This window comes from Takifugu flavidus, chromosome 1, assembly GCF_003711565.1.
Source record: "Takifugu flavidus isolate HTHZ2018 chromosome 1, ASM371156v2, whole genome shotgun sequence".
NCBI lineage: Eukaryota > Metazoa > Chordata > Actinopteri > Tetraodontiformes > Tetraodontidae > Takifugu > Takifugu flavidus.
The window spans coordinates 26,073,676-26,090,020 of NC_079520.1; the positions used below are offsets into that span (position 1 = coordinate 26,073,676).

Sequence of the window (16,345 nt, forward strand, 5' to 3'; positions counted from 1 at the left end):
GAGCCACTGACCTACAAAGAAGCATTATTTAATCAGACGTGACAAGGCGACGCCCAGGCAGAACGTCAGCGGATCAAAGAAAACGGCTAGGCTAATATGCTAATGCTAATAACCCGAGGAAAAGTTGTATCACGTGCATCTGTGGACTCGATGAGTCGGCGTGGCGCCATCAAAACTGGAGCGGCTGGAGGGGAAGGACGACTGGAGCCGAGGACGCCACCATTCCGATCGGGGAGGCCCTCAGGTGATCCCGCCAAAGGCGACGGAGGGGCGGGCCCTTCTTTTAGGCGCGGCGCCGGAGTCGTGCTAGCATCAGCCGCCTCGTTCATGCTTCACGACAGCTCGCACGTTGATCCGCAGCGGCCAGATGACGACTTGTGCGCTCGCAGTCCCGCAGATGGACGCCGCTCGCGTGACGAGGCGACCGCAGATCCTCCGCAAACATCCGCGCTCCTGCCGGGCCCCCCGCCGCTCCAGTCACGACGAGGCGCGGCCACGACACCCGAGCCGCTGACAGATGGCGTGCATCGATCATCTCGCTGCTCCGCTCTATTCTGCTGGGAAACGCTGGATTCCGGCATGTGTGCGAAGTTCCCCGACCCGTGAAACCCACTCAGCCGTGGTCACGGTCACGCCACTGACACAGACGGGATGATTGGCACCTCGCCACTCGCCCCTGCTGTGCTAACGCGGCGCTGGCGGATCGTCTGAAATCATCTGCATGCGCAGAAAAGACACTTCAAACGGCGCCACGGCTGTTTACGGCCCCAGCTTCCCTGGACGCCGCATCTGTCTCTGCATCTGCCTCCGGGTTGTTACGGCAACGCTGCGGTGACATTCAGGCTAACCCGGCGCTAACCTAGGCCGCTAATTGGTGTTTGCGCTCCGCTTTTGTGAGGGCCCCTGTGTCACACCTGTGTCACCGCCGCTCCTGGCGCTTGTCACGCCCAAATCTGGTGGCGGTGGTTCCGGTGGTGGTTCTGGTTCTGGTCAGGCGGCGTGCACCGACCTGGCCTTTAAACTCCGGGGATAAATGAGTTCTCCTCGAGCGGGTCCGTCCACGTGTTCCGTCGCTCCTCTCCTCACTTCACCTGTCAGCCGCGTTAGCCTCGCGGCTGATGGCGGCGCGTGTTGCGGGCCGTGATGGCTGGAATCTTCCGTATTTAGACGCGTTCCCCCGGAGCTCCACCTTCGGGGGCCCGGGGGCCTCGGGGGCCGCGGGCCCGCTAATGCGGAACGACAGGTTTTATCTAATGGGCCTTCAGAACGTGACGTTAATTAAAACGCATCGGTTCAATTATCGCGCAAACATTTGCTGAGGTTCCTCCGGAAGACGGCCATAACGTTGCGTTTAAATCCACCGCCCACCCACCCACCCACGCACACACACACACACACACACCCACACCCAACCCCCCAGGAAGAAGAACAAAGATCTTGTCTCTTCCTGTTCGTGCCTGCGTTGTCCTCAGGCCTGTGGAGACGTCTCCAGCTCCATCGGCCCTGCACGTGTGGGCAGAAGGTAAATTGAGCCTGGGATTAGAGGGGGGGGGGGTGAGGAGGTGTGTGTGTGTGTGTGTGTGGGGGGGGGGGGGGGGCGCGATGGACAGCTCCTACGGCTGCAGGAAAGATTAGAATGAACATCCAACACAACCATGAAGACCAAAACGAATGGTTCCACCGCAGCATGCAGGGTGAGCAGCACCTGTGCCCCCCCCCCCCCCCCCACCCCACCCCACCCCCACAAACACACACACACACACACACGGACAGGTGAGCCTGCGAGTGGGAACACTGTGTCCTGCACGGTTCACACTAATGATACAAATCAGCATATAAACCGGTTGTCCACAGCCTGTCGCCACTGCTGAGCCTCTATGGGGGGTGGGGGGGGGGTTAGGGTGTGTGTATGTGTGTGTGTGTGTTGGGGGGGGCACTGTCACTTTGGGTTAAAGCATCTGCTGAATAATGCCTCCTTGTATGTCAGTGACTCTGGAGAGCTCCAGTACAGAAGCACCCAAAGACTTGGCAGCACTGTATGTGGACATGAGCCCCCACCCCACCCCCAACCTGCTGGTGAGGGAATATCATGTCATGTTGGCGTAACGTGTACCATAAAATATTGAGTAGGATTTAAACAAGAGGAGCGGGACTCGTCCCGTAGATCATTCTCATCACGCATTCATGAGCGGATGAATTTTTCAAACCCTCGGGACAGAAAATAAATGAAATAAATCTCATCAAAATAAGGCAAAGGATCTGAATCTGAATCAAACGATCGAAGCCGAGCGGTCCGGACCTCGCCGAGGGCCGCTCATCGCTCAGGGAAGGCCAAAATAAAAATCAAAAAATCAAATCAAATCAAATATTCCACGGTTTTATCGCAGAAGTTAAACAACCTGTGATCAATAGTGTTTCCGATGATTCCGCTGAGACTAAAGTCGCCTTCTTTTGGTTTTTTAATCAAGAGGATCCTGCAGAGCCAACAGCAGCTAAAATCCAGCTATTGATCCCCCGTCTCCCATTAAATCGCCTGTTATTGAAGCAGCTGCAGCACTAAAATGATGATTTACGGAGGCGTTTGTCCTCCGCTTCCCCGTAAATCACAGGAAAAGTGGCGCTCCGCTCGGCTCCGCGTCGCCCTGCCGAAATCACCACTTATAATGTGGTTAAATGACGCTTCGGGGTAATAATTGACACATCGGAGAGCAGCCAGATCATATCTCAAATCAACAGACGTGCACGGAGGAACGGAAACGCGGGGCAGGAAGTGCAGATCCGCCAAACTTCCCCCATTCTGACAACTGGGCCGACATCTGCTTTGATCCAGTTTCTTTCATTTCTAACGGGGAGGGGGGAAAGTTAGGGACAACGCCGGCTGACCGGGATCTTCCACGTGGTCAGAGATCAATAAGGCTCCTTGGGACATGACGGATGGAGCAATAAACCGTCTGATATACGCTCCGCGTGTCTGCAGCCATCTTCGGCTGTTTTAACCATTTTCCCCCCGTTTTCATGCAGTTGGCGTAAGAGAATTGTTAGTCTGACCTCTACTAGGTGCACTCGTGACCCCGGAGAGGACCATGACCCCCCGGTTGTAAATTAGTAACCTGGCGGGTGACTTTGGTCTGATTTATTTAACCATCTAAGTCAGGACGTCTGTGTGGGAGCATGTGGTTTGGCTTTTATAATTAAATATATATATAAAAAGCTGTGTGGATGGGAAATTGTTAACCCACTAGGACCCATCTGTCCTCCGGAGCCCGGAGCCAGATCTGTTTCTGTGGCCTCAGCACTCATCCAGCTGAAAACGCGGACGCGCCTTCCGACGCCTCTTTTTTTTACGCGCTGATCCCGCAGGCATCCATCTCCCCCCCAGGTCACAGATGAACTTTCTCCTGGAAAAGGACGTTTAGATCGCGGATGGAGGACATCGTTGCGTAATTAACTTCGCGCTGAGGAATCGAGGAGTTGCTCGTCGCGTCGGAGTGGCCCAACGTGGGCGGCGCGTCGGGGAGGGAGGCGCAGACCGCAGCGGCGGCGCGCTGGAGTCAGAGGCTGGACGTGAAGCGGCGGGGCACGGCGGGGAAGCTGCGGGAGCAAGCGCGCACCTAGACACGTTCTGCGTGCTGGGTCGGGGCCAAAATCGAAAGGGGAGCGTCCGTAGGATGGTGCGCGTCCTTCCGGAGGAGGGTTCGGTTCCCAGTAGCGCAAAGTGACTTCGCTGGAGAGACCGCGCGGGGAGCTCATCACCTGCAGCCCGGCTGACACATCTGCGGTCCCGGACGCACCATCTGATGATCCCGCCGGATCCTTGATCCCTGAAATTACCCGGACCGCTCGGACCTGCTGTCGGGATCTGGCTGCGCGCCCTCGGCTGTTGACGGAAAGTGACAAATCCCAACAGAAAAGACAGTTTGCGCCCCCCCCTCACGGCTCTCCTGCCGCTGCGAGTTTGATTTCCACGCTTGTTCTGGACGGACCGTCCGCGGAGTGAGACCACATTAAAATACCGGAAAATTATGTAAAAGGGGGAAAAATCCGGAGATGCGTCGCACACGCTTCTGCCTTCTCCAGGTGAGTCCTCCAGAGGCGCGCGCGTCCAATTAAAACAGCTGCATGTGATCAGCGTCATTCCCGCGGGTTCCAGATGACTTTTAATCGCGACGGGAGGGGGATTAACCCCGTCACCTCCCCTCAGATGTCACTTCGGACATTGTCTCAGTCTCGCAGCTATTTAAAGAAATATCTGCTCGGATGACGGATTAGAAGCGGGGCTGTAATCTGAGAGAGATTTAGCGTCCGCAATCTCCATCCTGTCAGTTTGGGAGTCTTTCTTGAAGAATCCCAGAGGAAATGATTCTCCTGCTGTCAGGAGGCTCAGCTCCAGATCCTGTCAATGGGGGGGGGGTGGATTTAAGACCGTGGAGATTAAAAAAATGTTCAACGTTCAGGGAAGTGACCAAATGTTCTCCGAGATGAGTCATCTGCTGCACCCCGACTGGATCTGATAGACGCACAAAAGTGTCGAAATATCCCAAAAATCCGCGTCTCCCGTCGTTTCCGGACCTTTTCCGCACGCTCGGGTTTGAAAAATGGGACTTTGTCCCTCAGGATCACAAGATTCAAGAAATCTGGCTCCGGGTTTTTCCCACGACGACATCATCTTCATTGATAAATTCAAAGCTGAGCTGGTTCAGAACCCCCCCCCCCCCCCCAATCCCCGCTGGACACCCGTCCAGGATCTGATCCGTCTCGCTTCTTGGAACGTCTTTCCGGTCCTTTTGAAAGCCAACAAACAGCAGAAGGCCAACAGCAAAGCTAGCATTAGCATCCTCAAAATGTTGCCGAGGGAGTTTCGCTGGGGGAAAATCACCCCCCCCCCCCCAGAAAGACAGTTTGTTATTGGCCAGGATGCATTGAACAGCTAATGTGAACCAGGGACGAAAGGACAGAGGCGCTGACCTCTGACCCCAGTCAGAGAAAAGATGACATTTGAAAAGAGTAGCGTCAGGAGATTCGGGGGACCTGAGCATCGGGGACAGCCGGGGTGGGGGGGGGGGGGGGGGGGGGGGGCACTTCAGACGGCACTTTGTTGGCTTTAAAGGGGGGGGGGGGCACATTTGTCTACAGGAAGGAAACACTCGTGCGGCTGCTGCTGAGTCACTTAAAGAATTTATTGCTCTCGGTCCTGAGGCCGGGCATTTTAGAGGGTATTTTACCCCCCCACCCCCCCATCCCCCCACCACCATCATAGAAGCCACTGGTGGGTTCCTCGTTACTATGGCCTCCTGCGTCGCAGCTCCCGGAGACGCGGACGCCAACAGTGCGTTCCCTTGGATAAACATTCCATCTGCGGTGTTGACGCTCGTCATTATCCTAATTATTCCTGTATTCTCACGTTGGCAGAGGTTCTCCGGCGACACGCAGGAGCCGCCCCCTTTCTGGTTTGGACGCTCTCCAGCTGTTTGCTCAGGCGAGAGGAATCCGGTTGAGAAAATAGTGCAGATGAAACATTCACACGTGATGAGGTTTAATGGCAACCGGGGATCCTCGCCTGGGTCCTGTCCCGGCACAAACAAACACAAACGCCGTTTGGCCGACCGCATCGGGGCGCGCCGGAGTTTCGTCTGAGCGTTATTTGAACTCTCCCTCCGCCGACTCGCCTGTAAATTGGGTTGACTTCACACATTCACACGCAGACACAATCCCCACCTCCTCGCACCCCTTTGTGTTTTATCGAAAAAAGCCTTTATCCGCAATCATGAAAGGGTGTGAAAAAGGGACGGGGAAATGATTCCAGGCTGCAAAGTGCTCTGAATTAGCATTCCGCCCGAGGCCAGAGCGGCGGCGCGCACTGTTCAAACGCTAGCATGAGCCTGGACTTTGATTCCCGGGTAACGTCTGACCTTTTCTCCGTGCAGGTGTGCGCCCTCGTGAGCCTGCTGCCGCCCGGCTCCTTAGCCAACCTGACGTGCGAGGCTCTGCTCATGCTATCGGGGAACGTTTCGCGTAAGTAGAAGACAAAACGCAGCTGCGACGCGCGAATCCCTCGAACAACGTTTCACTCTTAAGACACTCGGGAGGACGGATTGATTTTCAGTCTCCTCCACTTGGTGCCCGCTGAATGTCAAACTTTAGCCTCCCGGCGGACCTCTCAGACGCCGGTTGTTGGTTATTATTACTACACACGCCCAGAAAACACACACAAACAAGCGTGCACACGGATATCCTCGTTGGTAATTAAAGCGCACTGCTAACTGCGGCCTTTGTGCGCTGTGATGACACGATTGTGCAATTCGTTGCATCAGGCGTTAGCAAGAATTGTGCGCTGCTGTTTGCGAAGGTTCCATGTTTTCATTTACAATTAATTGTCACTCCTACGCTGTCATGGCGGCGGCGGCGCCTTTTAGGCCCAAGCAAACAGCAGCGCTTCCATCTCCGTTGGGTTCAATTAAAGTCACCCCCCCCCCCTCCATGTTGAGGCGTCAGGACGCTGATTAGAAGACCACCAGAAACGTGTTAGCCTGCAGCGCGTAACCTCCTTATTTCCGCCTTTCATCCAAATCCTGTAGTTATGGTAGAAGTAGCGCGCTGACCCCCCCACCGGGGGGCACGTCTCTGGTCATATTTGCCAGGGGCGGCCGGTTATTGCCTGGGGAAAGGTCTGTCGCCGCTGTTTACCGTTGCCCTTTATTGGTCACCTCTTGTAGCCGTTAAGAGGAATGTAATGGGGGTTTTTGCTAACGCGCGAAGGTTCCTGACCGTCGTCTCCTTCCTGATTGCAGTTCAGTCTCTGGCCGCCGCCTGGAACCAGAGCCTGATGAACGCCACCAGCACGTGGAGCGGTGAGTGGTGATAACTACCCCCCCCCCTTTCGCTGAGATCCGCGAAACAACACCAATGCTTCTGAATGGATGTGCTCATTATCTAAACACAAGTAGAGCATGAACAGAGGAATTCGCCAGCATGACGTGATTTACGCTCAACATCTGCTTTAGGTTCTGGTTCAACGCCTGGTCAGACGCGTATATCTGCCTTTTGATGGTTAGAGTCCCTCGACCATCGTAGCTAATCCACAACTGGCCGGCGGTTAATCCGATCAAACAGCTGTAATATTAATCTGATGTTTCTGACTGTTTCTAATTATGCGTTTAACGTTGCGAAATGTGCGACAATTTGGGCGTTTTGTAGGAGCCTGTAAGCTCGGACGCTCGGCGTTTTGTACGATTTTTTTTAAATTCTGAGCTGCTCGAGACAAGAGAAAACACGCGTCGCTTTTTTTTTTTTTTTTTTTGTTGAAAAACCCTCTGTTGAAGATCATTTCAAGGTTTAACCGTGTCAAAAACAAACGAGCTGAGAGGAAAATCAACAACTTTTGAGTAAAAACCCAAAAGAACGGAGCAGTTGTCAGTAGCTAATTAAACCACGCTGTTCTAATTACCGCCCAGAAATCCAATTAATCAAAAACACTGAGCAACCGAGCCATGAGGACGAACCCGGTGCTTGGTGCCGTGTTTAGGCCCGACAGCGTAAACTCCGAGGACGCTCGTCCCTGCTGGCGCAGCAGCTGGAACGATGAGCGATGCGGGTTTGATTTGAACCCAGATTAGAGGAGGAACATCAAAGACGAAAAACAATGCTGGAAATAGACTTGGCACGGCGCTCGAAGACGGCGCTCGGCGCGGGAGCAACCGCTGAGGAGCGCGCTCGCCGTCGCCGCGCTCCTGCTCGGGAGCATTGTCGGGATTTCACCGCGGCTAAATGTGGTCCGGAACGTTCCCAGGAATGTGTGTGAGTGTGTGAGTGTGTCCTTTCTGTCCAGGCTCCGGACTCTACTGCGAGACCTCCATCGACGGCATCGGCACCTGCTGGCCCCGGAGCGCCGCCGGTCACATGGTGTCGCGACCCTGCCCGGAGATGTTCTACGGCGTTCGGTACAACACCACCAGTAAGTGCGACGCCGGCAGCTCCTGCCAGAGAGAACAATAGATTCAAAACAAGATTTAATTTACCCCCAAAGGGCGGATCGTGTTTGCGTATTTGTGAAATTAGCATGGGCGAATAAATTAGCCGGAGAGGCGGCAGCAGGTTTACACAACGCGGGACTGAAGAGAATAAATCAGCGTTAGAAGAAAGGACGCGCACCCCCCTCCGCTAACCCACCCCACCGATGAAAAATGGTATTTGTGTCAGGACGTAAATGGAGGGAGAAAAACGAGGACGGGCTGTGGAGGGAGGCCCCGATCGAAGGCGTCTCTGAAGGCAACGAGAGTTTGGGGGCGAGACGCGGCCTCAGATTTGAAGTCGCACCGACAGCGAGACGATATTTATCCTCCGCGGGAAGAATCCTCAGAATGTTCCGTATTTTTAGCAGCTCTGGTGGGAAAAGCGAAGGCTGCTGCTCGTGCTTCCACCAGCATCGCGTTCGTCTGGGGAGGGTCGATCGCGCTGGTCGCTACCCGACACTCGGCGTGCTCGGTCTGACCACACCCACAAGCAGGTTTAAGTCACCCGAACGTCCGATTGATAACGACGAGAATCGATCAATAAACGTGATTCAGGGGGGTTGATTTCGCTTGTGGTCGTGAGGGAAACTGAGTCGACACCATCAGGGAACTTTAGGAGATAAAAGCAAATGTGTTTCTTGGTAGTTTTGGATCCACAACCCCCACAGGAGCTCGAGGAGCTGAGCACAGACAGCTGGATCGGGCTCATGAACGGACAGGACGGGGGATTAACGTAATCTCATAATAATCTCTATTCACGCAGCCTAAAAACACGACGCCTGTCAGATGATGTCCACAGCAAAAGTTCTAACAGGAACAGCGCAGGTCCCAGCAGGAACAGCGCAGGTCCCGACAGGAACAGCGCAGGTCCCAACAGGAACAGCGCAGGTCCCAACAGGAACAGCGCAGGTCCCAGCAGGAACAGCGCAGGTCCCAACAGGAACAGCGCAGGTCCCAACAGAAACAGCGCAGGTCCCAACAGGAACATCGCAAGTCCCAACAGGAACAGCGCAGGTCCCAGCAGGAACAGCGCAGGTCCCAACAGGAACAGCGCAGGTCCCACAGGAACAGCGCAGGTCCCAACAGGAACAGCGCAGGTCACAACAGGAACAGCGCAGGTCCCAACAGGAACAGTGCAGGTTCCAACAGGAACAGCGCAGGTCCCAACAGGAACAGCGCAGGTCCCAACAGGAACAGCAAAAGTTCTAACAGGAACAGCGCAGGTCCCGACAGGAACAGCGCAGGTCCCGACAGGAACAGCGCAGGTTCCGACAGGAACAGCGCAGGTCCCGACAGGAACAGCGCAGGTCCCGACAGGAACAGCGCAGGTTCCGACAGGAACAGCGCAGGTTCCGACAGGAACAGCGCAGGTCCCAACAGGAACAGCGCAGGTCCCAACAGGAACAGCGCAGGTCCCAACAGGAACAGCGCAGGTTACAACAGGAACAGCGCAGGTCCCAACAGGAACAGCACAGGTCCCAACAGGAACAGCACAGGTCCCAACAGGAACAGCAAAGGTTCCAACAGGAACAGCAAAGGTTCCAAGTTCCTGAAGTTAGAACCTTTGAAGGCTGAACATCCAGGCAGGCAGTCGTATGTGAATCACGCTCCGACGATTTTCCTGGATTAAGAAGACACAAAAGAAGAAACGTGCCTGATGAGTCAAGCGAAGAGCTCGCTGGTGTTTCTGTTCCAAAATAAAACCGCTTCATCTTGGAAGGCGACAATAGCTCATCTTCATCGGTGCGAGTCCTGCGCCGCTTCGGCTCTGACTCACGTCAGCACAAGGACGTTTCTTTCACTGTCAGGTTCTTCAACAATTGGCACCGTTTATCACTGAAAGCAACATTTTCTCAGCCTTGGCTAATGCGCCACACTTGGGGATAATCTATTCCACACATAATTGTCGGTTAGCAACAGCTACCGCGGAGCTAAATAAACCAGTCACACTCGAAATCGAGAGGCCTGACGTGCATAGATGATAATTGGCACGTATGGCGTTCGCTGTCGCTGATCGAGTAGCGTCACGACATATATCATCAGCTGCTAGCGTCGCCCGGTGACATTATCCGAGTCTGACAAGCCCATCTCTGGCTTTGACAGACGTTTGTGCAGAAACGGAGCGAAATCGGCGGCCTTTGCGAGTCAACGATCAGAACCGTAGGCGCCGCTAACGGGGCAGAAATCGATGTTCCTGTGGCTCAGGAAGTTGAGGGAAACGTTGCTGGTTCAGGCTCGATCACGCAAGGTCCTGCTCCACGGGTCCTCAGAAGAGTCTTTCTGGGCTCTTTTGAAGTTCTACCTTAACGTTCTTCATTCTTTTGTGATTTCGCTTTTTTTTTCTGTGAATTTGAGTCACGAAACGCCTTTGAGGAACAATAAGTCAGGATTTGCAACAACACTCTAAAGTCATCAAAACGCTGCTGTCCTTTAAACACAAGGTTTCAGAAGCACTCAGAAGTACTTGGAGTGTGTGTGTGTGTGTGTGTGTGTGTGTGTGTGTGTGTGTGTGTGTGTGTGTGTGTGTGTGTGTGTGTGTTTGTTTCGGCAGTGATAAGTGGTTTTCGGTGCTGAGTTTGTTATTAAAAGCCTGAGCGGATGAAACCGTGGACCCGCGGGGACGTTACCTCGGCTCTGCCGGGATCAGGAACCTTCCTGCGGTCCGCTCCTGGCAGGAAGATGGACTGAGGCAGAGCGGAGGGAGCGGGCGTGGCTCCGCTGTGGGTGAGATGGCGTGAGGTTGACCTGGACCCGTTATCCTCCTCCTCCTGACACACAAAACTTTATTAACAGCAGGGGATTTACAGCAGGCAGGTTAAAGGTGAAAGCCGGGGCAGCTACAAGCTTTGTGAGTGATGAACGTGCCGTAGGGGGGTTATAAATAAACCGCCAGTGCCGGCGCCGCCGCCGCCGTCAACGCTGAACCATCCGCTGTGTGAAACAACAGCACGATGAAGCTGTGCTGCTCTGAAACAGCTGCGCTGTCATCAATAGCGCGTCAGACTCTAAACTATTAGCCCACTAATGACAGTTTGGGTCAAATTAACTGGTAATATTTACACATTAGGAGCTAATGACATCCCATAAACTTGAATAATGAAATCGTGTTTCACACGTGTGGCGTATTATTTCTCCCTTTAACGACCTGTTCCATGTTGATGTTCTGCTATCGCTAATGTGTGATGCTAAAGCTAACGATGCAGAGGATAATTACCGTCAAACTTTGCTGCATTATTGTTTCCCGTTTCCTCGGTTTCATACTTTTTTTGGCAGCAGAATATCTAAAATTATCAGCTATTTGCTACATTTATGTAAAAACTCTCTCTTATCTTTTCACGCAATGATTAAAAACTGACTGGCCGCCTTTAATCGAACTAATTAGAGCCGTCAACGTGTGCTAATCATGCAAATCGGCGTAGGCCCGTCTGTGTATCCCATAATAAGTGTGTTGTTCAGCATATGGGCGCTGAGGGATGACAGACATCCAGGGGGCGCTGTCCACACCACTCAGCTGCTGATTGGTGACATCCGCCCGTGGCGCCGTGCGCCCTCCTCGGCGTCTCTGACTCAGCTATCCTTGTCGCCCATTGTGCATTTGTCCACCCAGAACCCCCAACCTTGACCCCACCCCCACCCCCCCACCGTCACTCCCCGGAGGCTGCGTTTCTGTGGGTTTCGTGCATGTGGAGGAGCGCACGTGTGGGGAGGCTCATCACCAGTTGCTGCGAGGGATGTGGGGGTCATTTAGAGTCGTTCTGCTCCCGCTGGCAGGGAACGCACCCCCGCTGATGAGCTTTTTCTCAAATATGCACTCGTGCTGAACAGATGATGTGATAATAATTTTCCGGTCTTTCGGAAGTTTGGGCGGCGTGAATCTGCGACGCCGCTGCGGCGTTTTCGCGTGTTCGCTACAGGGGAACATTTATTTCCAGTCACGTTTGGCCCGCGGCCTCAGGGTTTATTCGGCCATATTTGCATTCACTTGAGACCAAAGCAAGTCACGTGCGCGCTCTCCTCACGTAACGCACGACAATTACACTCCAGAGTTTGAACGCCGGCGCGCCCGGATGAAACTAGCAGGGTTAGCTTAGCTTCTTTAACTGCAGGAACCCGGAGGTTGAGCTACGACTTAAACCAGCGGTGCGTTCAGGGACATCAGCCCTGTCGGACGATCTGCCGTCGTCTCCACAAGATGGTGGGAGAGAGTAAACAAGAAAACACATCATTGTCGCTGCAGCCGTTAGACGTTTTTAAGTGGTTTGTTGGTGGAAGAGAATGAAGGTTTTCTGCTCTTCGTCCGTAAACGCGGCTATAAAATGAGACCGCGCCTAAGTAGTATAGTTATATATAACGTCAACGTGACAAAATAAAGGTCATTATATTTAAACGAGCTTTAGCGGCGGTCATAAAGCCTCCGCGCTGGCACGCGTGTGAGGTTCTCACCGATTACCCGACAGTAAAAAGAAAAATGGAGTTTAAAGCAGCAGGAGCTGGAGGACCGGATGAGACCAGCTTCCACCTGCAGCAGAGGCGCCATCGGAGGCAGAACCGGCTCCGTGGCGCTTCCTCCCGCGGATGTTGTCTCCTAATTACAGCTCTGCTAGCTGCAGAGGAGGAGCCGCTGATCCGCCGGCTCTCTGCTAAGCAACCGTGACTAAATTTGGGTCAGCGTGTTTGCGTGCGCAGGGGTGGACAAATAAGACACGTTTCTCTGAGGGGAACCCAGCTGCGGGCTGGAGGACTCCAGCGGGTCCGTCCCAGCTGCTGGTTTGGTCCTGAGAACAATGGTGGACCCCTGAGCCCCCGATCCAGGCCCAGGGTGCTGAACGGTCCTCCGCCGCGCCAACCTGGGCGCCGTTAACAGAACTGCTGGCAGATCACCAGTTTGGCTGCACTTCCGAAATTAAATCAGGAGTTATTTTAGGGAACTTAAGCCGGTGACCCGCGTGGCCCAGGTTTTATGATGCTTTCAGAGGATCACTGCAGGAGAATGTTAATAAAGGCGCTCCACTGCGGTACGAGTCCAGATACAGCAGAGAGCTGCAGGACGAGTGGAGCCTCAACGCCTGGTTCTGAGCAGGTACCCGGGGGTCTGGGAGGGCCGTCCCCCCTGGGACACGTCCTGACAGCCTTTCCAGGCCGGCTCCAAACACGTGTCCGATCCAGTTAGTGGGAACTCTTCAGATTCTGGGAATTTATCGTGAACAAGAAGGAAAAACCGACTTGTTTTTAAGCAAGTGGAGGGATTACACGAGGAATTAAAGGTGGGGAAATGCTGGTGGACGACGTACGGAGGCGAACGTCAATAAACGGCGTCAACACGAGCTACAGTAAAGATAAACGTTAGCGGTGGCGTGCTGGCAGACACAAGGGATTGTGGGAAACGATGTCCCCTAATTATGTGCAGTGTCCTTCTCTCAACCGCTGGTGAATCCAGCCGCTAACAAGCGCCGCTAACGATCCTGGCCATCTGTGTGACGGCAGGAAGTCGCAGACCGGAAACACGTGACATCGCAGCGCTAAACGCTAACGAGGCGGCTTCGCCGGGGCTCCGAACAACCTTCTGTGAGCACAACGAGCATCGACAGATGACTTAACTTAAGGAAACGTCTTCAAAGCCATTGTGACGGAGCGTGAGGACAGCCATAAATCCTCTGTAGTCCGGTGCCAGGAAGAATTTAGCTCCGATCTGAAGGCTGCAGCGAGAATTCCTTTAAGCTTAGGGCTTAAACTTTTGCTCAGAGACATAAATGTGCCCTTTCAAAATAAAGCCACCTAATTGCTTTGACTGTGGGATAAACCGGGTGAATTTCCCAGCCCGATTGGACCCAAGGAGTTGGGCTAAAGAGCCAAGACGTCCCACATCCATTATTGAAGGCGGCGCCGCTGAACTTTCACTCTCAGCTTCTGACGTTGACACAGTCCTCCACAGATTTTAAAGCCCACCTGGACGCTGCAGTCGGGGTTTCAGGACGATCACATGGTAACGCTGATGGGGGGTGACAGTCCCCTTACACCATCAACATGCTATTTTTAGACGGCTCATTGCACATTTTTGCCCCCAGGCGACCCAATTGCACTCCGTCGCTTATCCTCCCCGAAATTTCTCATTATCCAAACAAGCGTTCCGGGTTATCAGCCAGCATCTCCGTCCTGATGACGAGGATGGTGTTTATTTATCCCCAGCGCTGGGGGATTAAATCTGCAAGGAGGATTAAAACATCCATTTGGTGTCATTATGTCAATGAGCAAATTACAGAAAGAGAAAAATCAACTCTTAAACGGTTGGATGCGGCCTCGTTTCGCGCCCTGTCTGAAGCAAAAAGCCCCAAAAATCCGCTAGCTAGCTCGCTGGCGTGAGAGTCTAATGCTGAGTCATGTCGAAATGTAAATATGAGACAGGACAATAACAGAACACGTAATTAGATGGAATTAGAATGAGTGACAAGCTGCTGCATGTGGCTAAAAATGAGCGACGATAGCTCCGAATGACGATTGTAGCTACCAGCTAACGTTATTCAAGAAACTTCCCTTTTCCTTCACATGGGAGTGAACTCCGGAGCTGTGTTGGCTCTCTGGAAACCGCTCAGCTGTCACTGGGAACGGTGTCCGAGGACCTGAATCCACCGGCTTCCGGGTTGCCGCGTGCGCCGTCCTAATTAGGCGGCCATTAACTGGCCGATGCACCCGTACATGCTCGCGCTGCTGATTCCGAAGCCGGACCGGGCCGAGCTAATGTGAGCTGCGCGTTTTTGCTAAACGACCCCGGAGTGTCGCCGCCTCCCCGTCGCCTCCTGCTGCCAGCACTTCTGACGGACTCATTTGCGTTTTCTTTCACCTTCATCGTGTCCTGTTTGATCTCCCCGTTTCCTTCATCTCCCAGTGATAAATGTGACGTGACAAAATGTGAAATTTGTTACAGATTATGTTATTTCTGTCCTGCCGGCGCGTCTGCGGGGCTCGGCCGGAAAATTACAATTTCCACCGTCACTTACCGAAGGCCTGCCGGCGACACCCCCCGCCGCCAGAGCGCTGGAGGTTTTCCATCAGGCTTCTGCCCCGTCTCGGATCTTTCTATCGCTATCAGACTCAAACGCTTACGATTTCCATTTAGCTAGCGCCCGCCGTAATTAAACATTTATGTGAAGCCCATTTCTCTCTGCAGTTCAGGTTTTTCTGGCTCCGAGGTGATGAAGCGCAGACCGGACAGGAAATCTGGGCTGAATGTGACATGAGGAAAAAAAAAAAAAAAGCTAACGACAGCACACGTGTGAAAAATCGCAGCTCATCAGGCCTCTGCTAATGATATCCCCCCATTAGCCTGGAAAGCGGGAAAGGTCACAGCGCTGCGAGGACTCAGACGAAAACCTTATTCATCCTCTTCTCTCTCTGTTTGCAGATAACGTTTATAGGAAATGCCTGGCGAACGGCACGTGGGCGCTGAAGGGGAATTACTCCATGTGCAAGGCCATACTCCACGAGGAGGTGAGTGTTGGCGAGCGGCGGCGGCGGCGGCGGCGGCGGCGCTTCGGCCGTGCGCTTATTTATTGTAAAATATGGATTCGGTGCCGGTTGTGGCTGCAGGCTCAGAGGGACGTTAAGAGTCAACGAAAGGGTAAAAATATCCCAGCTTTCTGTGCAAATCGGCCGCCAGCGTCGCCGCGGAAACACAATGGCTGTTTTGCATTGCATACATGCAGCTTTAATGGCCTCTCACACACACACACAGACACACACACACACACACACACTTCGAATTTGGGTTGATGCAAAGGAAAAGGCGCCGTTTGCCCCGACCGACTCGACCTAAAGGCGAACCCTGGCTGCTCCGGCTGCTTCCGCTGTCCCCGACTTTTATTTCCCAACCGCCGCTAATTTTAGACGACAGCACACGTTTAGACGTGGATTCAAAGCTCGTCTTCCTCGCTGCTTCCTTATCACTTCAATAATTAGCTGATTAGCTGCGACTCAAATAACAAATGAAGCTCTTTGGCCTCTATTTCTTTGGTTTAATATCCCCAAAGTCCCAGTGACCTTCGGTAATCTAAACAGTCAATTTAGCTTTAGTTGTAAACTCCCTCTTACCAGGAAGAAACCTTGAGCAGGACCCACCTGGTGATGGACCGCCGGGTTTCCACAATGTGACGAACATGGTTGTTGTAAAGTTGTTGAGCTTTTGTGGGTCTTTGTCACAGGTTTTTACAGTTCCTGAAGCACGGATATTGATTTTCGCCCCTGCGAAGCGGGTTGCTGCGATTAGCTTCCTTTCGAGTCAGCCCGTATGTTGTCACTGATCCGGGCTCGCTGTTGCTGAGGTCACCTTGTATGGTGCTGCA

At 53.4% G+C, this 16,345-nt stretch overlaps 1 protein-coding gene across 2 annotated transcripts in view; it reads left to right on the forward strand.

The window, feature by feature from the left end:
• The first annotated feature begins 2,890 nt into the window (after positions 1 to 2,890).
• Positions 2,891 to 16,345, forward strand: part of LOC130524985 (corticotropin-releasing factor receptor 1-like) — a 28,816-nt gene continuing 15,361 nt past the window's right edge. The window contains exons 1-5 of one of the 2 annotated variants that reach the window (XR_008950302.1): positions 2,891 to 4,077; positions 5,925 to 6,012; positions 6,789 to 6,848; positions 7,826 to 7,951; positions 15,409 to 15,494. Coding sequence is in view for 1 of the 2 variants with exons in the window: in XM_057031613.1 (XP_056887593.1) it covers positions 4,048 to 4,077; positions 5,925 to 6,012; positions 6,789 to 6,848; positions 7,826 to 7,951; positions 15,409 to 15,494 (390 nt within the window). In the remaining variant the exon portion in view is untranslated. The remainder of the gene's footprint in view (positions 4,078 to 5,924; positions 6,013 to 6,788; positions 6,849 to 7,825; positions 7,952 to 15,408; positions 15,495 to 16,345) is intronic. The other variant, XM_057031613.1, reaches the window with a different exon arrangement.